Here is a 19,962-nt window from a genome sequence, read left to right as displayed (position 1 = left end):
CTGAACCCTTCTATCCCAGCATTATCACTGAGATCATATGCAGGAGCCACATGTTCATTGGCAAGTAAAAATCAAGAACTAGGATTGACATGTGTATCCAGAGAACATTAAGACTTGGAGGGGTCTGAGATGACACCACTGAATCCAGTAGCCAGTCTCATTGCTCCAGACTGTATGCAAAGCTGAGAATTTTTATAAGACTCTCAGGCCACGTCACAGAAGTTCAAAAAGCTGCTTTGTAAACTTTCTCTGTAACAGGCATGTATGCACCAGTTACAGCACAGATGGGGAACCTCAGACCCAGAGGCCAACTGTGACCCTCCAGGCCTCTCTGTCTAGCCCCTTGGACTTTCCACAAGCCATACCCCTTAATGGCTCTGCTTTGCCCCCTCCTTGAGTGTGTCTGGTTAGAACATGTTCTTGAACTTTGATAATGCCTCTAAGTTGTTGAGCGGTAGGATAGAGTGGTGTGTGTTTGTGTGTGTATGGAACCTAGCTTGCTGCACAGAGGTAAAAGTAACATTTTTTGCTCCACACACTTTCCCCTCTGGTCCTGCCCACCACTGGCCTATAGTCCCAAGAAAGTTGCCGAGATGAGAATGTGGAACTCAGGCTAATCCATCCCTGAGTTACAGCATGTGAGATCCAATGTGTCCCTTTTTTCTTCATAATGATTAAGAAGATTGAAACAGTGTTGATAATTTCTGTTATGGAATCATCCTTTCTATAGTCTTGTTGTCCAGGAGAAAACAAGCATCAGCCAACATGGCTGTGTTTCTCCATTCTTTAGCTTCACATAGAGTATGTGGAAGAAAAGATGCTGTAGAATAGCCCTCCGTCACTGCCTGAAATATCCAACAGCATGAATTGGTGAAGGCTCCCCACCTCCTGGCTTTGTTAATGAGACACCTGCATTTCTGATACACCTGTGTCCCCTTTGGTGACAGTGCCTGAGAACCAAGTCATGAGACCTAGTCATATTCTACATTAATGAAGGATATATCAGTTTCCTCTGTTTCTGGACATGACAGATCATACTCCCCACCCCCTTCATGGATTCAGAAACTGAGAACTGTTAAGTGAAATTTTAAACAAAAGGGAAGAAGGATCAAGGTCAAATAGGAAGAACAGTTTTGTGTGTGGATCACTTGTCTATGGGCAGAATATGTACATGTGTAGCCTTAGAAGTCCTGCTTTCAAGTTATCAAACCTGTCTTCTTTACAGTTCCTTTTTGCAGTCCCTCTGCCTATGAGTAGCAGTGGTCAGCGGATGGAAGAAGCAGACTGCAAACTAATAGATGCTTGCTAGGAGATCCTAACACTGACTCATTGGAAGGCAGCAACCTGACAAAGTGCAGCCACAAAACCACAGGAGGAAGTGGTTTTTACCTGCCACTTAAAAAGAGAAAATTACTCCTAGCAGGTATTAATAGATCCTAACTTTCACCAATTTTCAGTTCAGCGCTGAGATTTTTCTGCTCTTTCAAAAAGCTGACTGACAGATAACACCATATACAGAGTGTCCTGCATTTTAAAAGCATTCATTAGTCAGCTGTAACATCCAGTGGAAAATAAATATTTATTGCAGAGGAGTGAGAAAACAAGCTACTTTTAAGAAGAGTGGAGCATTCCTAGCAGTATGCAGCTACATCCAGAGAAAATATGAAATTTTTGCATCCGTATGCAACTTCCAGAATGCAGCAATATTCATCTCAGTTAGTGATTGGCATGAGGACAGTGCTGGGGTGAATATGATTTACCACAATGTAATGTATGCTGTCGTTATGGGCAATAAACAGTAACTGGTAGGCTCCCCATAAATTGTATTTGCACAATTCTAACTCCACCACATTGGAGATCTGATAGTGCTCCTAATAAAAGTTTACAAAAATGTGTAGAGGACATCCAGGAATTGATTATTTTGTCTGGTTCAAAGGATGACTGCATGCGACAAGTCTTTTATTCCACTTGACATGCTGAACATGGCAAGACAAAGAGCCTGTTACTGACACGGCATATTTATCTGTGAGATATGTCTTTTTTTTTTTTTAATGAACAACCAAATTGCATGCAGCATGGGGCTGGATGCTGACAGTGAGGTCTAAAGCCACCTTGGCTCATGGGACTAGTTTCATGGTTGTTTAGTTTGATACTTCAAACAGATGCCTCCTTAGAAGATGTAATATGGTTTATGGCAAACACAACAAACATGTTTACACATTTATATAAATTTGTATTTATGTGGCAATAGATACTGTTAGTACAGCAACAGAATTTACTGCATAGGCCCTCAACAGCATCCCAGCAGCCAGGAGTCCTTGGAAATGTAGTTCATGGAATTTGGGTTGTGTCATGTTACAGTAGTTGTCATCTGGCTGACATGGCTGCAATGTGGCCTTGGACATAATGCTGAGATGCCAAACCTTCCTTTTCAAGTGGAGAGGTAGGAGCCCATGTACCAGTTGATGAGATGAGATCACTAGAAAGCACTGCACGAGCTTAAGCCATGGTTTTGCTTGGTGAGCTGTCCAAACTCAGAATCATGATTTAGCTTTCTTCAGGCAAGTTTTTTCCTATGTTTTACAGCTTGTGTTTTGTGTGGGAGAGCTAAACAGTGACTGAAAGTTTGGACAACATGCTAAGCCAAACAAAGCCTTAGCTCATCGCAGCACAGCAGCAAAATGGGGAGAAGCAAAGAGGCCACAATATCCTTTTGGGGAGTCCACACATTTGTTGACTTGCACTAAGCTGTGATTTAGCTTGGCATTGCATGTAAATGAGGACAATGTCTAGTTTGTCCCTCAGATGTTAACAGCCAGCAGATCATATCCACAGTAGTATTAGATACAAATTTCTTAAAAGTTGCAAAGAATAAAACTATTAGGAAGAGTACAGCTTTACTTTTTAAATATTAATTAGTATTTACTGACTCTTCATTTTTGGCAAACTTTTGTTCAAACGTTTTCATTCAAATTGCAGAATGGATGGCAGTAAGCAAAATGTCCATTGCCTTTTTGATCATGAGAAGATTTTTGTGTTGCCATGGTGATATTTGAGCGGCAATATAAAAATAAGTAAGTGCTAATGAGAATAATTAAAACTTCATTGAGAATAGTTTGCAGAATAAAATTGTAGACTTCTGTATAATGGGCACTTTAAAATATCATTTAAATTTGCTTATTTGTATACAGTACTGAAATATGTGAGATTTTGTTGTTAATTTGCTGTGATCAGCATGATAACATTTTAAGCTTTTATGCAATTGCTTCCTAACATGCTTGTTGTTGTTGTTTAGTCATTTACTCTTCGTGACCCCATGGACCAGAGCACGCCACGCACTCCTGTCTTCCACTCCCTCCCGCAGTTTGGTCAAACTCATGTTCATAGCTTCGAGAACACTGTCCATCCATCTCGTCCTCTGTCGTCCCCTTCTCCTTGTGACCTCCATCTTTCCCAAAATCAGGGTCTTTTCCAGGGAGTCTTCTCTCCTCATGAGGTGGCCAAAGTATTGGAGCCTCAGCTTCAGGATCTGTCCTTCCAGTGAGCACTCAGGGCTGATTTCCTTAAGGATGGATAGGTTTGATCTTCTTGCAGTCCATGGGACTCTCAGGAGTCTCCTCCAGCTGTTCATCTAAACATTTTGCTTTATGGGACATCACAAGAACCCTGCTGAATTAGACCACAGGTCCATCAAGTCCAGCATCTTATGTCCTCATAAACCATATGGGAATTCAGCCTCAACTTTCTCTTGAACTATGGGATTTTCCATTCTATGGACATACTAGATGTGTATCTTAACTTGGATTTGATCTATTAATTTTATATCCTACCTTTCCTCCAAGGATCTTGAAGCATAGTGCTTTTTCCTGCTGGTCTTATTCAAACAGCAACTCTGAGAAAGAGCGACTGGCCCAGGGTCACCCACTGAGTTTCATTGCCAAGTGGGGATTTGAGCCTGCAGTCTTAGTCTGATATCCCATGCAGCCTCTTCAAGGATTAGGATTTCTTTTGTCAGCCTTCCTTCTGATATGGAGATGACATGTAAGATATTGCTTAAAATCAATTTCCTTGAAATAATTTTCTGTTTAAATAAAATGAAATTTATTACTATCATTTGTAATTTGTAAAAATTCTATTCAAGTAAAGTGCAACTCCTTGTTTTAATCAGCCATGTCTTTTCTAAGTTATTCTTTCATGGCTACATGAAAATATCAACTTCAAACCCAGAGCCCTGAGATTAAAAGTCTCATTCTCTACTAACTGAGCTATCTACTGGAGGCTTCATTTTAATAAACTGACATATAACTGTCCAAACAGGGTCATAGGGATTAGCTGGTCTTCCAGTATACAGTGGTACCTTGCAAGATGAATGCCTCGAAAGACGAAAAACTCGCAAAGACGGATTTCCCTATGGGCTTGCGTCTTGCAAGTTTGTTTCCTTTGTCTTGCAAGTTTGTTTCCTTTTTCTTAAAACCGTGCATTCACTTCGAGGAGCAACTCATGGCCTTTTTTGAGGTTTTTGAAGACTTTGGTGATTTTTGAAGCTTTTCCAAAGTCCGTGCTTCGCAAGACGAAAAAATCGCAAGATGAAAAAACTCGCAGAACGAATTAATTTCGTCTTGCGAGGCACCACTGTAAGAGGAAAGCTAATTTATAGATCATTCACCTTTCTAACAGAACTGATTTCTATCGACTTTTCCACCTTCTGATGCTTATTGAAGTTGTAATTCATAGCTAATGACTCGTGCATAGTGGTTTTCTTTTCTTTTTTCTTTAATCTCATTGTTGAGTTTGAGTATTTTACAAATATATATTGGATTAAACTGTGTTATGTTAATTGTATTCAGTGAACATGATGAATATTTCTACTAAAGCATGATCAGAGTGCACATGAATTTAAACATCTGCTAATTTTAGGAAATGTTAACGTTCAGGAACTTTTTCAAGTGTAGAATTTACTTGATATTTCTAGAATATATTTGAAAGACTATTTAGTGAAACTTAATTTTGTTTAGAGTTCAGTGCTCTATGTTTTCAATACTTGTGCTCTCAAGTATACATACTTTTTCTGGAAAGGCCATTAGTACAACAATGTTAGATAGGTGCAAATACAATATAAGAAATTGTCATTAGTGTTGCATGATCTGCATCAGGGCCATCCGGTTGCCCATTGGTCACATCTGGCTCTTGAAAACTGTACCAAATTGTAATCTATGCATGTTTTTTTTTTTTAAATGATCAAGGTAAAGAAGCAAAGACCCTTTGTATTTCATATACATTTGTAGTGTTTCTATTTCACAAATTGGAAAAACAAGCAAGCATTGCCATTCTGCCTCTTAGGTGAAGTTTCACACAACAACTCAGCTTCTATTTATTTTTTATTCTGGATCCATAATTTCTGGATTATAAATATTTATAGGCTAGTGTTCTGTGAATCTGAAAGCAAACACTAAGAAGTTATTTTCCCAGCTGTGCAGGAGTGGGGGAGCTTCACTGAGGTTCTTCCCTGTTCCTATGAACCAGCTCACTAATTGCATGGTTTGTTAAGAGAAGGACTTACCTGCATGTGAAAGATCTGTTCACTGTTTAAAACAAATTCATTTTCTGTTTAATCTGAATATGAGAGACTGTGGTTTCTGCAAATAAGAGTTAGTTAATAAATCAGGATATCAGATCATCCAGGCTGCACATGCCTTAATCTTGCTGTCATGATTTATATCTTCTTCTGCATTCACAATAAAAGTTTCCTGCAGTTTTAACACAGGCACTAATAGGTTCATGAAAACATGTAAGACTTCTTGAGTTAAGAATATGCATATATATGCATCAAAACTCTTAGTATGTCAAAATGATGGGCTACCTTTACTTTCGTTAAGAATGTTTATGACATTTAAGCTGTTATTAGAAGTGATTGCAGTCAGAAGAATATATCTGAAAGGCATTTGACTATCTTAATTGAGTATAATTAATTAAGTATATTTAATTTGAATAGTCTTACTAAACCAATAAAGATTAATAGGCAATTAATATAAAGACTTCCTGACACAATTGTATAATTCTAGTAAATTTAGGGCTATAGTTGAAAACACAGAGAAGGCAGAGAGTTATGCAAGGCTATCAGCTATTTTCCACTACTAAACATATGGAGTTTACAAAAAAACACATGATGAGCTTTTGCCCCCTGACTAGTACAGAAGCCTTCCAGCTCATGGGCTATATTTATAGTTGAGCTTAAATTTGTTTGTCTGGTATATTATCAAGCTTCCCTATCACTGCTTGATACTGAAGATGACAAAAACTGGCATAATATAGCTGACAGTGCAAAGTATGCTCAATAAATAACTTTTAAAATACCACAGTTTATTCCCAACTGGTGCTGATAGAAACCACCTGCCAGTTTGATAAGTGTCTGTCAATGCCAGGTTCATTTGCTTTATACTAATAAATAGAAAACCTTACAATTACTGTATTGTATATCTTCTTTTATGGCATCAACTGGAGTGATATCCATCACGAAATATGGCAAACAGTAACCCAACTTGGTCAAGTATTTGAAGGCACGTTGTTCATCTTAAAATACTATCCTAAGGCTATTAACAACATTAATATGCTACTGGAAATTCCAGTACTGATAACACTTCTGCGGCGGTAGAGCCTGCCCTATTTTAGGTTGTTGGTTGCAACAGAAGCAATGGGCACCATCTAAAAGGCAAAAAGCAAAAGACAAAAACATCACAAGAGGAGACTATAGAGCCAGAAATGATTCACTGAGAGCCTGAAACTAGGCAGCAATACTCGCATTCACAGAGAGGATGTAATCAAAAACTGGCCATACTACTGAGCTCAACCATCTTCAAGCCAATAGCCTTCATTTCTTAAATGTTTTCTTCATTCATTCATTCATTCATTTCATGCACACACACACACACACACACACACAGAGAGAGAGAGAGAGAGAGAGAGAGAGAGAGATTGAGATTTAATCAGTCACTAAAACATTGATATATGACACTTGGCTGGTTGTGAACTAAGTGGTTCTGCGTAGTGCTTGGTAAATGGTGTTTTGTTTTGCAAATCCAGGGTAAGGGATATATCTTTTTTTGCATTTCTTCCATGAAAATAAGTTTCTCTCATTTAACAACCACAGTGTCCAGAAAGTATGGTCTGATAGCCAAATTCTAAGGTTTATTTTTTTAAATAGTGATACAAATAACTAAAATGGCATTATAATCCTGGCAAATAAAGCAGAGCCATCCAGCTCTAATCCACTTTCCATGGAAAACTGCTTGCAAACGTTCTCTTTACAACTCCCCAACATTGTGCTGAACCAATAGTTGAGATCTAGACTATAATGACTATTCCACTGATAGATAATTTCAAAACATATGTACAGAATGCAGTTGTAGTAGACTGACACTAATTCCATCCCAGTCTTTGACTTCGCACTCATCCACACCACAGAGAAACCGCCAGACACTGTGCTTTCCAAAAAAGGAGATATATTATTGTAGTGACCATGATCATAATTCTTCTGGGGCAGAGGACTGGAAAGTTAGGAATTTCAGGTGTTGGGATGGGGCAGCAGGGGAGAGGAATAGTCACTGGTGTAAAACTGCCCTACTCAAGGCTTTATGATAACCATACTTTAACGTTTACGATAACCACACTTTATGTTTATGATAGCCACAGTTTATGATAACCACACTTTAAAGTAAGCGACCGGTAGTGCTTTGTGCTATCCAGTGTTTCCTTTCTTGACAAAGCACTTGCTATGCTGCGACTTTTCATCCTGTGAATTTTCCATTCTGGAAAGCATTTTTGTGGCTTTCAATAACTGCTTCTGTCTCCCCAGAAACAGCAACTTTTTCCTTTGAAAATTTAACTTCCCAAAATTATTAGTGCTAGCTCAAGAGAAAGAAGGAAGACTTCCTTCAGGTCTCTGAAGTAAGGAGAGTGAAGAAACTTCAGGGAGTTCCCTTTGCTTCATTTCTTTTGATTAGCTCCTTATGATAGACAAAGGCACTACTCTGCAGCTCTAACAAGAATACTACCTTTGGAAAACTTAACCCATCAAGCTGAGTTTTAATTAACTTCCTACACTTGCACCCACAGCTGGTTCCTTTAAAATATTCAGTACCTCATGAAAACAGTTTTCAGCTTCCACCATCTCGCATGGGTCTTAACAATCATTACTTAATACATATATTTCAATCTGTTAAGCAATGAGTGGGGGCTTCCTCAGTTCCGTATATAAAACCCCAATGATACCTGTTTGCCACCAGCATGAGCACAACAAAGCTTCTGAGCATGAATAGCACGGAGGGTTTAAACCGACAACCCCATAATGTGATAACATGGAAAATTAGGTTTGTGCTTAGGGGATAATCATATGGCATGCAAATGTACAATGAAAGAAGTATCATGAGTCTATGAGAGCGTGGGGATTTAGTACAGTTCAAGGTTATTTTCTATCTTCTCATTGGAATTGTTTTAATTTAGTCCATGAAACCCTTTGTAATTATAGGCCATACATCCTTTCCCTCTTGGTATGTAAATAACATACCTATAACCTATACTTCTTTATTGGCAATTACGACAACTTACCTTTTAAAAACTATTTTTTCTTTCATTTCCTTTTCTGTAACTTTGCTATTAAATATTCCATTTTAAAAATTGGTGGGGAAAATAAATATTGAAATGTGGCTAATAAACCAGACTGTTTTTATCCTAGGGTGGTCTGAAGGAAATATCATGTACTTGTACAGTTACAGGATTCTATAAGTTAAAGGTCTATTTTACAAAGCCAGATCCAGGCAGAATGGTAGAGACTGGTTTTCATATTTGCCTTTGTAGATGTTGTTCAGAACAAGGAAGCTGGAAACAAGCAGTTACCCCATAGCAGGAAAAGTCCAATTGATAACTAGATCTGCAAAGCTCATGAATCTCCTTGATCCCATTCTTTTAACTGAGAAAAACTAACAGAAAAGCTGATTACTTTTTCTTGTAAAGCAAACTTTTGGACTTACAGTACTTTGGACTTGCTTTTCTGCAGAGGGGAGGGAATGTAAATTATAAGGCCCTATGTGTACCTTTCATTGCTCCCTGGATGGTTGGAAAAAGAACTCCAGCTCTTGACCAGCAATGGAGCTGGCAGGAAGTGAATCTGGTGAGTGAGGTTCAGGTTTTCCAGCATTCAGGAAACCCCTCTGAAAGATTCCACTTCATGCCAGTGGAGCAAGTGGGCCATGACAGCTCATTATGGACTCGCTTCCTCCTCTGCAGGAAAACTGTTCTTTTATGTTAAATGGTATTTAAATTGTCTAAGTAAATAAATATGGGGATAGTAAAATATAAAAGCTTATGCTAGTATGAGGTGTTGTTTCTCCATGCTAATATATGGTAAACTAAGCACCCCTAGTCTTCTACATCAGTGCTTTCCAAACAGTGCGTCAACTGCAGTGTGTAGGTGTGTTGCGCGAATGCTCCCTGTGTTCCTCCCGGGGCTGGAAAGGGGTTAGTTTAACCTCCTGTTTGCTAGTAAAACTGAATTACTGTCACAAAATGATGCATGTCTTAAAAGTGTGTCACCAAAATGAAAAGTTTGGAAAGCTCTGCTCTACATGCTTAGCTGGGAATAAGCCCCATTGAACTAATGAGGCTTTCTTCTGAGGTCGGTATGCACAGGAATGCACTATTAAATGCTGGCTGATTAAGAAGAAAAAGGAAGGTGACTATTTTGACAACCCTCACCTCATGTCTTTGATGTGACTGGGAACTAAACTGGACTCTCTGCCTATTGAGATCAAGCAGGCGCCTTCACTGTGCTCTTTTTGGTGCATTCCTGTTTAGAAAAGCCTTCCCAGATGCTTAGAAAGTTGAGGTCATTTCAGTCTGTTTTAGTACTTTAACTTTTGTATGTTTTAAAGTAAGGTTGGGAATTTTTCTTGATTTTACTATTTTATCTTTTGTAAACCACTTTGAGGGTTTTTTAAACAAGCAGTGCATAAATTTTATGAAAAAAAATAAGTAAAATAAACTGACAACTCTTTGAGATAACATGTTGAGGGAAGTTTTTAATGTTTGCTGTTTTGTCTTCTTCTTCTTCTTCTTCTTCTTCTTCTTCTTCTTCTTCTTCTTCTTCTTCTTCATATTCTGTTGGGAGCTGTCCAGAGTGGCTGGGGAAACCCAGCCAAATGGACAGGGTATAAATAAATTGTTGTTGTTGTTGTTGTTGTTGTTAACGTGCTGTATAGTGCACTCAAAATTTACTGACTTGGATCCTAGCGTAAGTTAACCTAGGGAAAGTCATGGCAATAATGTTTCCCCCTTCCCCTCCCCAACAGTCACTTGCATTCCTCAAAAATTCTCCTTGGACAATGGGAAGGCCTTCTGTAAGAATGTGGGGGGGGCATGGGGGGGCTGCTGTAGGGAAGAGAGAAGGGGAACTTCACTTCTGTGAACTCCATTAAGTTATCTTAAATTTTAAGCCAATGAAATCATTTTTCTCAGTTGGGAAAGAAAAACTTATTGGTGTGATCTAGCTTGAAGATGTTTTTCCCCTAAAGTTTTGCTGATTTAAGTCTGGATTTCTAGACTTTACGTTGTTGGTGGTTAATCAAAGTGCTGAATTATCGTGTTGTGGAAAATATTTCTTACAAACAAAGCAGTGCTGGAGTCATATACCAAAGCAATCAGTGTTCTTTGTTTATAGCATTTCCCCCCCATTTTTATAGTAGATATGAAACAAAGTACGTCTTTCAGTGTCTGATAAATTAACCTTCACGTAATGTGAGATGATGATTTAAATCAAGAGAATGCTGAAATATTACATAATTTGCAGAGTTCTCTGTAAATAAACGCTAAATAATACAATACTGTATAGAGAAGAGTTTTAAATTTCTCCCATTTTTTATTCTGCTCAATTCCATCAAACATGGTGCTATAGCTAGCATGAAGACTATTCATTGCAGCATGTTATTCTCCTCATCTTTTTCTACTGCAGTGGCATCATCTCTCGTATAGCCATGAAAAAATGCTAGTCAGAGGAGAAATGGGACATGACACTAACCCTTAATTTCCTGGCCAGCAACACTTGAGCTAGTCCTTGGGAAAGCTCTGGCTACTGTTTGGGTGGGGGTGGGGAAAGGCACTGCTTGCAACTCTTTTGGTGCCTACGGTGGCAGCAGCAACTTTGATGCTGAGTAGCAGAGGCTGTAGCATCTGAGCTGGGGTGGCAGACTGTTCCCTTGTATTCCCCCCCCCCCCTTGGTCTTGAAACATCTGCCCTGCTGAGAACTAATGGCACTTTAAGTGCAGTGGGAACTTTTCTGACAGCTCAAGAGTGGGTATGAGGGGAAGTGACACTAACTCTTGATTTAATGAACTGAGCAAGTTCTGGGTGCTTCCTTAGGAGGGCTCTGGCTGGCATTTAGTTCGGGGACAATAGGAAATGCCACTGTGGGTGTCAGAGTGCCTAGCAGCAGGGCAAGCTTTGCAGGATGAGACCTCTAAGGGTATCATCTCTTTGGGTCATGCCATGCAGGGCACTCTCAGTTCTGTTACCCTGGGTGAGAGCCAGGGAATGGAGGAGTTTTTGGTGGGGCCTCCCTGTGCAAAAGGTGGGTTGGTTTCATACATCTTCCTGGTTTTCTCGTGGCTTTAATGGGAATTTGAGGTGAGAATCCATTGGTTCATCTAACTCACTATTGTGTATACTGACTGGCAGCAGCTCTCCTGGATTTCAGATAGGGTACTCTTCAGCCCTACCTGGAGATGCTGGGGATTTATCATTTAAGGTCTAAAAATTAAGCCAGATATGCAAGTTTATCAGATTAGACATTCAACTGGATCAATTAAACAGCTGATCAATCCAGTATTGCTCATCAATACATTATTACTATATTACAGTAGCCAGTACTTTGTCAAAGATACCTATAATTTATCCATATATTTAATATATTATCAGGCTGTGTATATTACTGAAGACAATGACTTGGATCCAGAGTAGTTCTTTCATGAATAAGAGAACTCCTTTCACCTTCCACTTTTCCCAGGCATTCAGGAGATCTATAAGCAAATAGAAGAAGGGATTAAGTATCTCAAGTACCTTATTTAGGCAGTCTAATGGAATTGCCTAAAGTAGCATATTGGATCCCAGCCCTTGTAAATTTTGAGTTTATAGTTTAGAATAATTGAAGCTTGGTTGTGATAGATAAACACGTTATAAATTACTGTTTGCATAGATTTGCAACACATATTTTGTGTGTGCTCCTGGTGATTTAATAACTTCAATATAGTACCTACTCCTGGGATGGAAGATCTCAAAATTATGACTCTAATTACATATTTTTATGTGCATTTTAGAAAATCAAATGGGAACTTTTTTGATATATATCTGGAAAGCTAATTAACAGACAAAAGAGAAGTGTAGGAATGTGTGAGAGAAAAGGTGTTTTGTGTTATGTCTGATTTAACCTGCCCAGACATGGAAATATGCAGCCAGTTGCAAGTCTTCTCTTCCCTGTACTCAGCAATCTATTGAGTCCTGTTAAAAAGGTATTTAGCAGTTAACCTTGAGCCATGCAGGAATAATTAACCAACGGGAAAGGACAGAATTTGAATAGCGCTTGCTGGTGAAAAGAGCAACAGCTGACCTCCAAAGCCAGGTGTATCTTACTGGAATGTAATGTACATCAACCAGATTAAATAGCTGTTCAAAGTATAGGATGCTAATTGAAATATTTTGAGGACCAGTGAAGGAATTTAGGCAGAACTGATTGCCATTTTTGGTGCTTTATTTAAGAGCTATTGTTAGAGACTGTTTAAATATAGCTCTTAAGGAGATGGAACTATCTCCATTGCTGGTATTTGGAGGGATTTTACTGTTGTTGTTTCCAGTAGATATGGAACAGGTTTTGCTAGCTACATAGCGTACTTTGAATATTTAATTTCTTCTTCTATTTGCTTATAGCTTTTCTGGATGCATTTTGTCACCCTCTGGATACATTCAGATGATCTCTATGAGCCGTGCACTCTCACATTCTTTGTTGTTGCATGAATGGAGAAACAAGCCAGGAAGAACAAGAAGAACTTCTTGTTATGTTCTCAGGGAACTTGCTAATTTGTTCAAAACCAGCAAGGATATAAAGCTGTGATTTAAAGGTGGCTTACTAAACCTGACTTGTTTAGTAACTACTGACCTTAGTTCTCGGTTACAGTCATACCTCGAGTTGAATGTGCTTCAGGTTGAGCGTGTTCGAGTTGCGCTCCAGGCAACCTGGAAGTAATGGAGCGTGTTACTTCTGGGTTTCGCTGCTCGCGCATGTGCAGACGCTCAAAATGACATCATGTGCGGAAGCGGCGAAACGTGACCCACGCACGCGCAGCCGCACCGTCACATCTTGCGTTCCGTTCGGAATGTGAAGGGGGCTCTGGAACGGATCCCGTTCGCATCCCAAGGTACCACTGTATTATATACTGCACAGCTATGATTAACTGTGGCCTTCTGGTTTGTTCCCATTTGTGCACATGGGCTGCATACAGGTCACACAGCTCATGCATATGCTGTCTAAAAAACATGCTTCATGTCCAGGGCGGCTGTCTACCAGCTCCATCTGGTATGCAGGCTGAGACCCTACCTGCCTGCGGACTGTCTTGCCAGAGTGGTGCATGCTCTAGTTATCTCCCGCTTGGACTACTGCAATGCGCTCTACGTGGGGCTATCTTTGAAGGTGACCCAGAAACTGCAATTAATCCAGAATGCAGCAGCTAGACTGGTGCCTGGGAGTGGCCGCCGGGACCACAGAGAGATCTGCATTGGCTCCCAGTACGTTTCTGAGCACAATTCAAAGTGTTGGTGCTGACCTTTAAAGCCCTAAATGGCCTCGGTCCTATATCCCTGAAGGAGTGTCTCCGCCCCCATCATTCAGCCTGGACACTGAGATCCAGCACCGAGGGCCTTCTGGCAGTTCCCTCATTGTGAGAAGTGAGGTTACAGGGAACCAGACAGAGGGCCTCCTCGGTAGTGGCGCCCGCCCTGTGGAAGGCCCTCCCTTCAGATGTGAAGGAAATAAGCAGCTATCTTCTTTTTAAAAGACCTCTGAAGGCAGCCCTGTTTAGGGAAGTTTTTAATATTTAATGCTGTATTGGAAGTCGCCCAGAGTGGCTGGGGAAACTCAGCCAGATGGGCGAGGTATAAATAATAAATTATTTATTATTATTATTATTATTATTATTATTATTATTATTATTATTAAATTGGCAGTATGGTCAGAATCCAAAGACCTACTTTAGGAATGCACCAGAGCTTAAAGATATCTGATGTGATGTTCACCATTTTTTTCTTTGAAGAGTAAGTGGCCAAGCCAATTGTTTTCGAAAGTCCCTTCAGTTTTTCTGCCACAGAGAGTTCAAGAAATGCCAAAATACCAGCTCAGGGACTAGGAGATTCCTTCTTCACAAGTATCATTTTAGGGTTATACCTTTGTAGGAAGAATCCAATTGTGAATGGCTATGAAAGCATAGGAGAGTCTTATACAGTACTAATGAACACTGACAAACTTTCCCTGAGATTACATTATAGGTTAATAACACACCAGTCTCATCAGTGGACATCATTTGTACAATAGCTTTAGCTAGTTTTAAATTTTGTTCAGTAAAAGTCAAAACTATATTGGGGAAATAAATGTTGACAGCAACATTTCTTATTGCTAGAGCTGTTTACTTTCTATGTACTGATTGTACAGCATAACATTTAGTGTGTGGTATAGAATTTATCTCTTGGAATGTTTGTTTATTTTTTTGAGACAAGACTCTGATTCTTCTGCCTGTACAAAAAAAATGTAACCGGTGTTCAATATGGGAGCAAGCATTTGGTGGTGATGATAGAAACACACTTTTTTGTTTCTATTAAATATCAGAAGTGTGTGTAACAAATGATGTCCTTATTTTGGACTTAAATGGGATAGTAGATCTCTCATAGATTCAATAAGCCTGTGACAAAAGAGATAAAAGGATTCAATGTTCCTGCTGCACTGCGGAACAGTGCTGATCTCTTTGTAACATCAGCAACTAGGCAGAGCAAATATTTTTGAAAAGTTGTAGTTTTCTCAGAGTTGTCCTTGCTTTGGTATTAAATTACATTCTGATTTTCCTTTCAGCCACAACCAGCAGACCACAACATTTAGGCATCCTGTGACTGGCCAGTTTTCCCCAGAAAACGTTGAGTTTATTTTACAAGAGGAGTAAGTAGATTGATCAGTCTTACTACTTTTTACAAAATAGGATGCGTTGTAAACATTTGAATTTTTGTGTTGCAAGGTAAACGCAAACATGTACAACTAAAATACATCATTTGTCAACATTATTCCCAACTGCAAACTTACCTTCTGTATTGATACTAAAAAGTTTTTTAGAAATAGTAACTTTAGAGAATCAGAAAGTTTTCTGAAGTCAAAGATTATGGTCAGGGTCTTAGGTTTTTGCAGACATCTCTCAAGGAGCCACAGCAAACCCACAAACCTGCATGCTCCTCCTTCTTCCCTCCTTCTCTCACACAGCCAGGAAAAGAAATTCTGCCAAGTTTAGTTTCACTTTTAAGAATCCCTGCTTAGCATTGCATTCAAACCTGAGGGTCCTGGTTTAAAACAGTCTAGGTAGTTTACAGCTTCATAAACCATCAAGCAGCCTTACTGTGAAAGTATGGAGTTAGTTTAAATCCAGGATGCCTGGTTTAAAATAATATTACCCCAAGATCCTTTAAAAATGAAACTAAACTCTGTGAAAGTCATTCTCCTGGCTGCACAGGAGGAGGAGAGGGGAAAGGAGGAGCTAGTAATCCTGAAGTTTGTCAAGGCTCATTGAGGTTCATTCACATAGATCTAAATAATGGCTGTGGAACATCAAGCCCAAGGGCCAAACCCAGGCTTCTCTGTCTGACCTTTGGGATTCTCCCCAGGCCACATTTGGGATTCTCCCCAGGCCACATTTGGGATTCTCCCCAGGCCACATCCTCTTTCTACAGGCCACAACACTCAACTGCCATCTTCCACATTCCCCTAAGTGTTTTTGTATGGAATATGCCTTTGAACACTGACAATGCATCTTGCTTGCCTAGATGGATGATAGCAAGGAGTGTTAGAGTGTGTGTCAAAACTCGTCTGCTGCACAAAGGTAACCTTTATTTGTATTCCTTCCAGTAGCACCTTAAAGACCAACTAAGGTGCTACTGGAAGGAATTTTTTTATTTTGTTTTGACTATGGCAGACCAACACGGCTACCTATCTGTAACTTTATTTGTATTGTGCATCCACTTCTGACTCTGGCCTTTCCCGCCACTGGCATGTGGCCCCTTGGAGCTTTGCCATAAATAGAGAGAGATCATATCACTTCAATGCTGCTACAGAAACACATCTAATAACTTTGCTTGGTCCACAATTAATTGCTGAAGTTCTGCAACTTTTCCTACAGTTCTACAGTCACAATCAATATCTAGTATTTCAGTCCAACAGCTGATTAGCTAGTGACCAATTACTTGATATAGGTCTCTTTTTTAAACCATTTATTCCAGAAACATAAGATATACTTCATATAGTAAATTTTATCCAGTCTTTCACATACTGCTTCTCACTTCACACCGTGTTCTAGTCACTTGAAAGGGCATGGAAGTGTGACAGTCCTATCCAGAAGGCTTGCAGTATACCACAGATTGATAAAATAGGGATGGCAGAAAATGTTAAAAATTGATAATGAGACAATGACTGCCAGTGAACTCAGCTAGAACTCCTAGAGATACCTCTTTTCATCTCTCAGATCTCTCACTAGCTGAAAATGTGAAAGGCTCAAGGTTGCTTTTTGGAGGAAGGATATCATCTTTATCTGTATCTTTATTTCAGTGAAACTTTTTGATATTCTTGCGATGAAGCTGGTAAAATTTTGGATGGACAAGGTAGCTGTTAGGTGAATTTGTAGCTGGTTGATTGACCAAACCCAGAGAGTACTTGCTTTCTGGTTTCTCGTCATCCTGGAAAAAAGTGGCAATTAGGGTTTTGCTGCAGGGTTCAATCCTAGGCCCTTTGTTCAACATCTTTGTAAATGACTTGGACAAAGAAATTGAGGCGATGCTCATCAAATTTGCAGATGATGAAATTGGGAGGAGTAGCTAATGCCGCAGAAGACAGAATTAACAGATTGAAGAACTGAGCCAAGGCTAACAAAAAGAATTGCCATTGAAACAAACATCAGACAGGAATAACCAACTGTACAAATATAATATGGGGGACACCTGACTTGCTAATAGTGTATCTGAAAAGGATCAAACATGAGTCAACAGTGTGCTGCAGCAGTAAAAAAAAAACACCTAATATTATTCTAGGATGCATCAACAGAAGTAAAAATCCTACTCTATTCTGCCTTGGTCACACCCTACCTGGAATACTGTGTCCAGTTCTGGGCGCTACAATTTAAGGACAAGCTGGAAGGGAGGGCAGCCAAGATGATCAAGGGTCTGGAAACCAAGCCTTTATGAGGAATGGTTGAGAGATTTGGGTATATTTAGTCTGGAAAAGCGGAGACTGAGGGTGAAGCTATATACAGAGGGGAAAAATGCTATAATTAAGTCAGAAATTAGATCATTATCGCAAAATAAAAAAACCTCTATGAAGGTTTGTATTCCTTCCAGCTGTACAGTTCCTTGATTTTATGATTTAGCAAGGAACTGCAGAAAAGAAACTTTTGAGTGCAATCTATCAGGAAATTTGCCGCAGAAACTCCAGTGAAATTAATTAATGGAAAGTGTGTAAAAGGTGCAGATATTAGCTGAGAAAGACAAATGTATTATCTGAGTATAGATGCATCTGACAACATAATAATTTTCAAAGTGTTTATTTGCCAAATAGAATTCTTTATGTAAATCACCATACGTATGTTCTCTCTTGGCAGTGAATGAATAAGATAGCAAAATACTAAAAATATCTTTTTCCTCTGATGTAGAGAAAAGAAGACAGCAACTGTTATAGCATATGCTAATATATAAGATAAATTATTCCAAAAGGTCATAAACTTTGTTTGAGACTATTATTAAAGAGCTCTGAAAGGAGTGTGGTGGAGTCTCCTTCTTTGGAGGTCTTTAAGCAGAGGCTTGACAACCATATGTCAGGAGTGCTCTGATGGTGTTTCCTGCTTGGCAGGGGGTTGGACTCAATGGCCCTTGTGGTCTCTTCCAACTCTATGATTCTATGATTCTATGAATCTTCCACTTTCTGAAACTCAGCCTTCCTACAAAGTCTAAATGGAAGGCATCCATACCAATTGTGGGGTGTGAATTAATTTGCTTTTAGTGTTAGCTTTTGATCATTGTTCTAAGCCACCCTGGGATATTGTGAGAGGAAGGACAAGGTAGAATAAATAAAAATTAAGTGAATTCTTAAATAGTGCACATGCAAGCATCTAATATTGCAAAACCTTTTAATGAAACTGCCTTTTTTTGAAGGGTGGAATCAGCTTAACAGTTGGGTGCTAAAAATATAATTAATCCCAAGTAGATGTTGGACGCCAACCTGTGCCTGCCTTGAATGAAACCATGAAGCTGATTGTCATGTTCACTAGCTGTTTTCGTCTGATAGGTTGCTCTTTTGTAGGAGAAATAATGAACAATGACCCAAGAATTGCTGTTACTTACCTATTTCGCTTATTCTTTCATTGAATATCAGTGACAGCCACAGAAACATTCAGGACAGCCAATTTGTCAGAGCTCCCCTTTGGCTGTGTTAAAGGTAGATAAGAAGTTGTAAGGTTTCTGTGCAGCAATATGTTGCACAGTATATCCGCATTCAGCTGTGCTCTTAGACTCAACCTTCTGTTCTTTATGTTGCTAATTTGAGTCCTCTTTTTCCTTTTACAAATTGTGCAGGTTGTTTAACAAACTCTGTTGTCTGATGCTTTAAAATTAGTATGGCATGAGCACTTTGGTTTAGATGAATAGAAGTCATTGTTGATATAAAATAAAACAGAAAACCCCACCACATTCATTCATGCATAACTACATTTTTTTCCATATTCTGACACTTTCTCTAAGCTATAGTATTTTTCTCTTTTAAAAATGGGGATAGATCCTAGCAAGCAAAGAAACTGTTTTAAATTAACACTTGTAAGGAGCATGTTACTTCTGGCACAACTAATGTATCATGTTTTTACTTGCATGTGAGCCTATGTACACCAAAATACTAAAGTAACTTATTTTAAAATTGGTTTTGACAACTGTCATTAAATGTAAAAGAATGCACTCATCTATTCTCACATGTCTCTATAATTTGTGAAGGTAGTGAAAATTTATTCTCTTAATGTATAAAACCCTAATTAAGGTTTATTAAATAGATGTGTTCAGTTAAAACTGACTTTGTTAACTAGCGTGTTATGACTTGATTCTGCAAGAGATAATTAACTTAATGTGGCAACCTTTTTCTGTTGGCAAAATTGAGCATCTTCCTTGTCCTCCAGAGACCTTGTCCTTTTAAACTGCTTTTATTCCTCTGAGTCTAAATAATACTTCATTGTTTTCTGTTTGTTTTTCCTGGCCCCTTTCTATGACATAAACAACCAAATCTCCCGTGGCATAATGACATATAGCTTTGTTCAAAAACTGCTGTGTGGGTTTGATTTTTAATTAATATGCAGAGCTAGCAAAATGTGTTTACTGATACTGACATATCATTCTTTCCTTTTCACCTTAGTCAGTTTGAAACCAACCAAGTCAAATTCAGAGTAGACCCACTTAAATCAAAAGACATGACTAGTGTAAGTCCATTGATTTCAGTGAGTCTACTCTGAGTATGACCCATTTATTTATTATGAAAATAAAGCTGCATGATATAAAATAGATCTTGAAAGTTTGTACTACATTACTGGAATATTAATCAAGCACAAACATTCTTCAGCTAGGATGCAATGAACCTTGTGCTGATTCAG

The 19,962-nt window shown here is 38.9% G+C and overlaps 1 protein-coding gene across 12 annotated transcripts in view; it reads left to right on the top strand.

The window, feature by feature from the left end:
* The window catches only part of PLEKHA7 (pleckstrin homology domain containing A7), a 172,464-nt gene that overhangs the window by 65,385 nt on the left and 87,117 nt on the right, over positions 1-19,962 (top strand). For 10 of the 12 annotated variants that reach the window (XR_014151124.1, XM_081840185.1, XM_081840184.1 and 7 more), the window contains one exon: positions 15,159-15,242. The exons of the other annotated variants lie outside the window; for them this stretch is intronic. Coding sequence is in view for 9 of the 10 variants with exons in the window: in XM_081840185.1 (XP_081696311.1) it covers positions 15,159-15,242 (84 nt within the window). In the remaining variant the exon portion in view is untranslated. The remainder of the gene's footprint in view (positions 1-15,158; positions 15,243-19,962) is intronic. 12 annotated transcript variants of the gene reach the window in all.

The sequence above is a fragment of the Podarcis erhardii genome, assembly GCF_964252035.2.
Source record: "Podarcis erhardii genome assembly, chromosome: 1".
NCBI classification, from domain to species: Eukaryota; Metazoa; Chordata; class Lepidosauria; order Squamata; family Lacertidae; genus Podarcis; species Podarcis erhardii.
The sequence above is the reverse complement of the archived record's forward strand: the minus strand, read 5'-3'. Positions and strand labels throughout refer to the sequence as shown.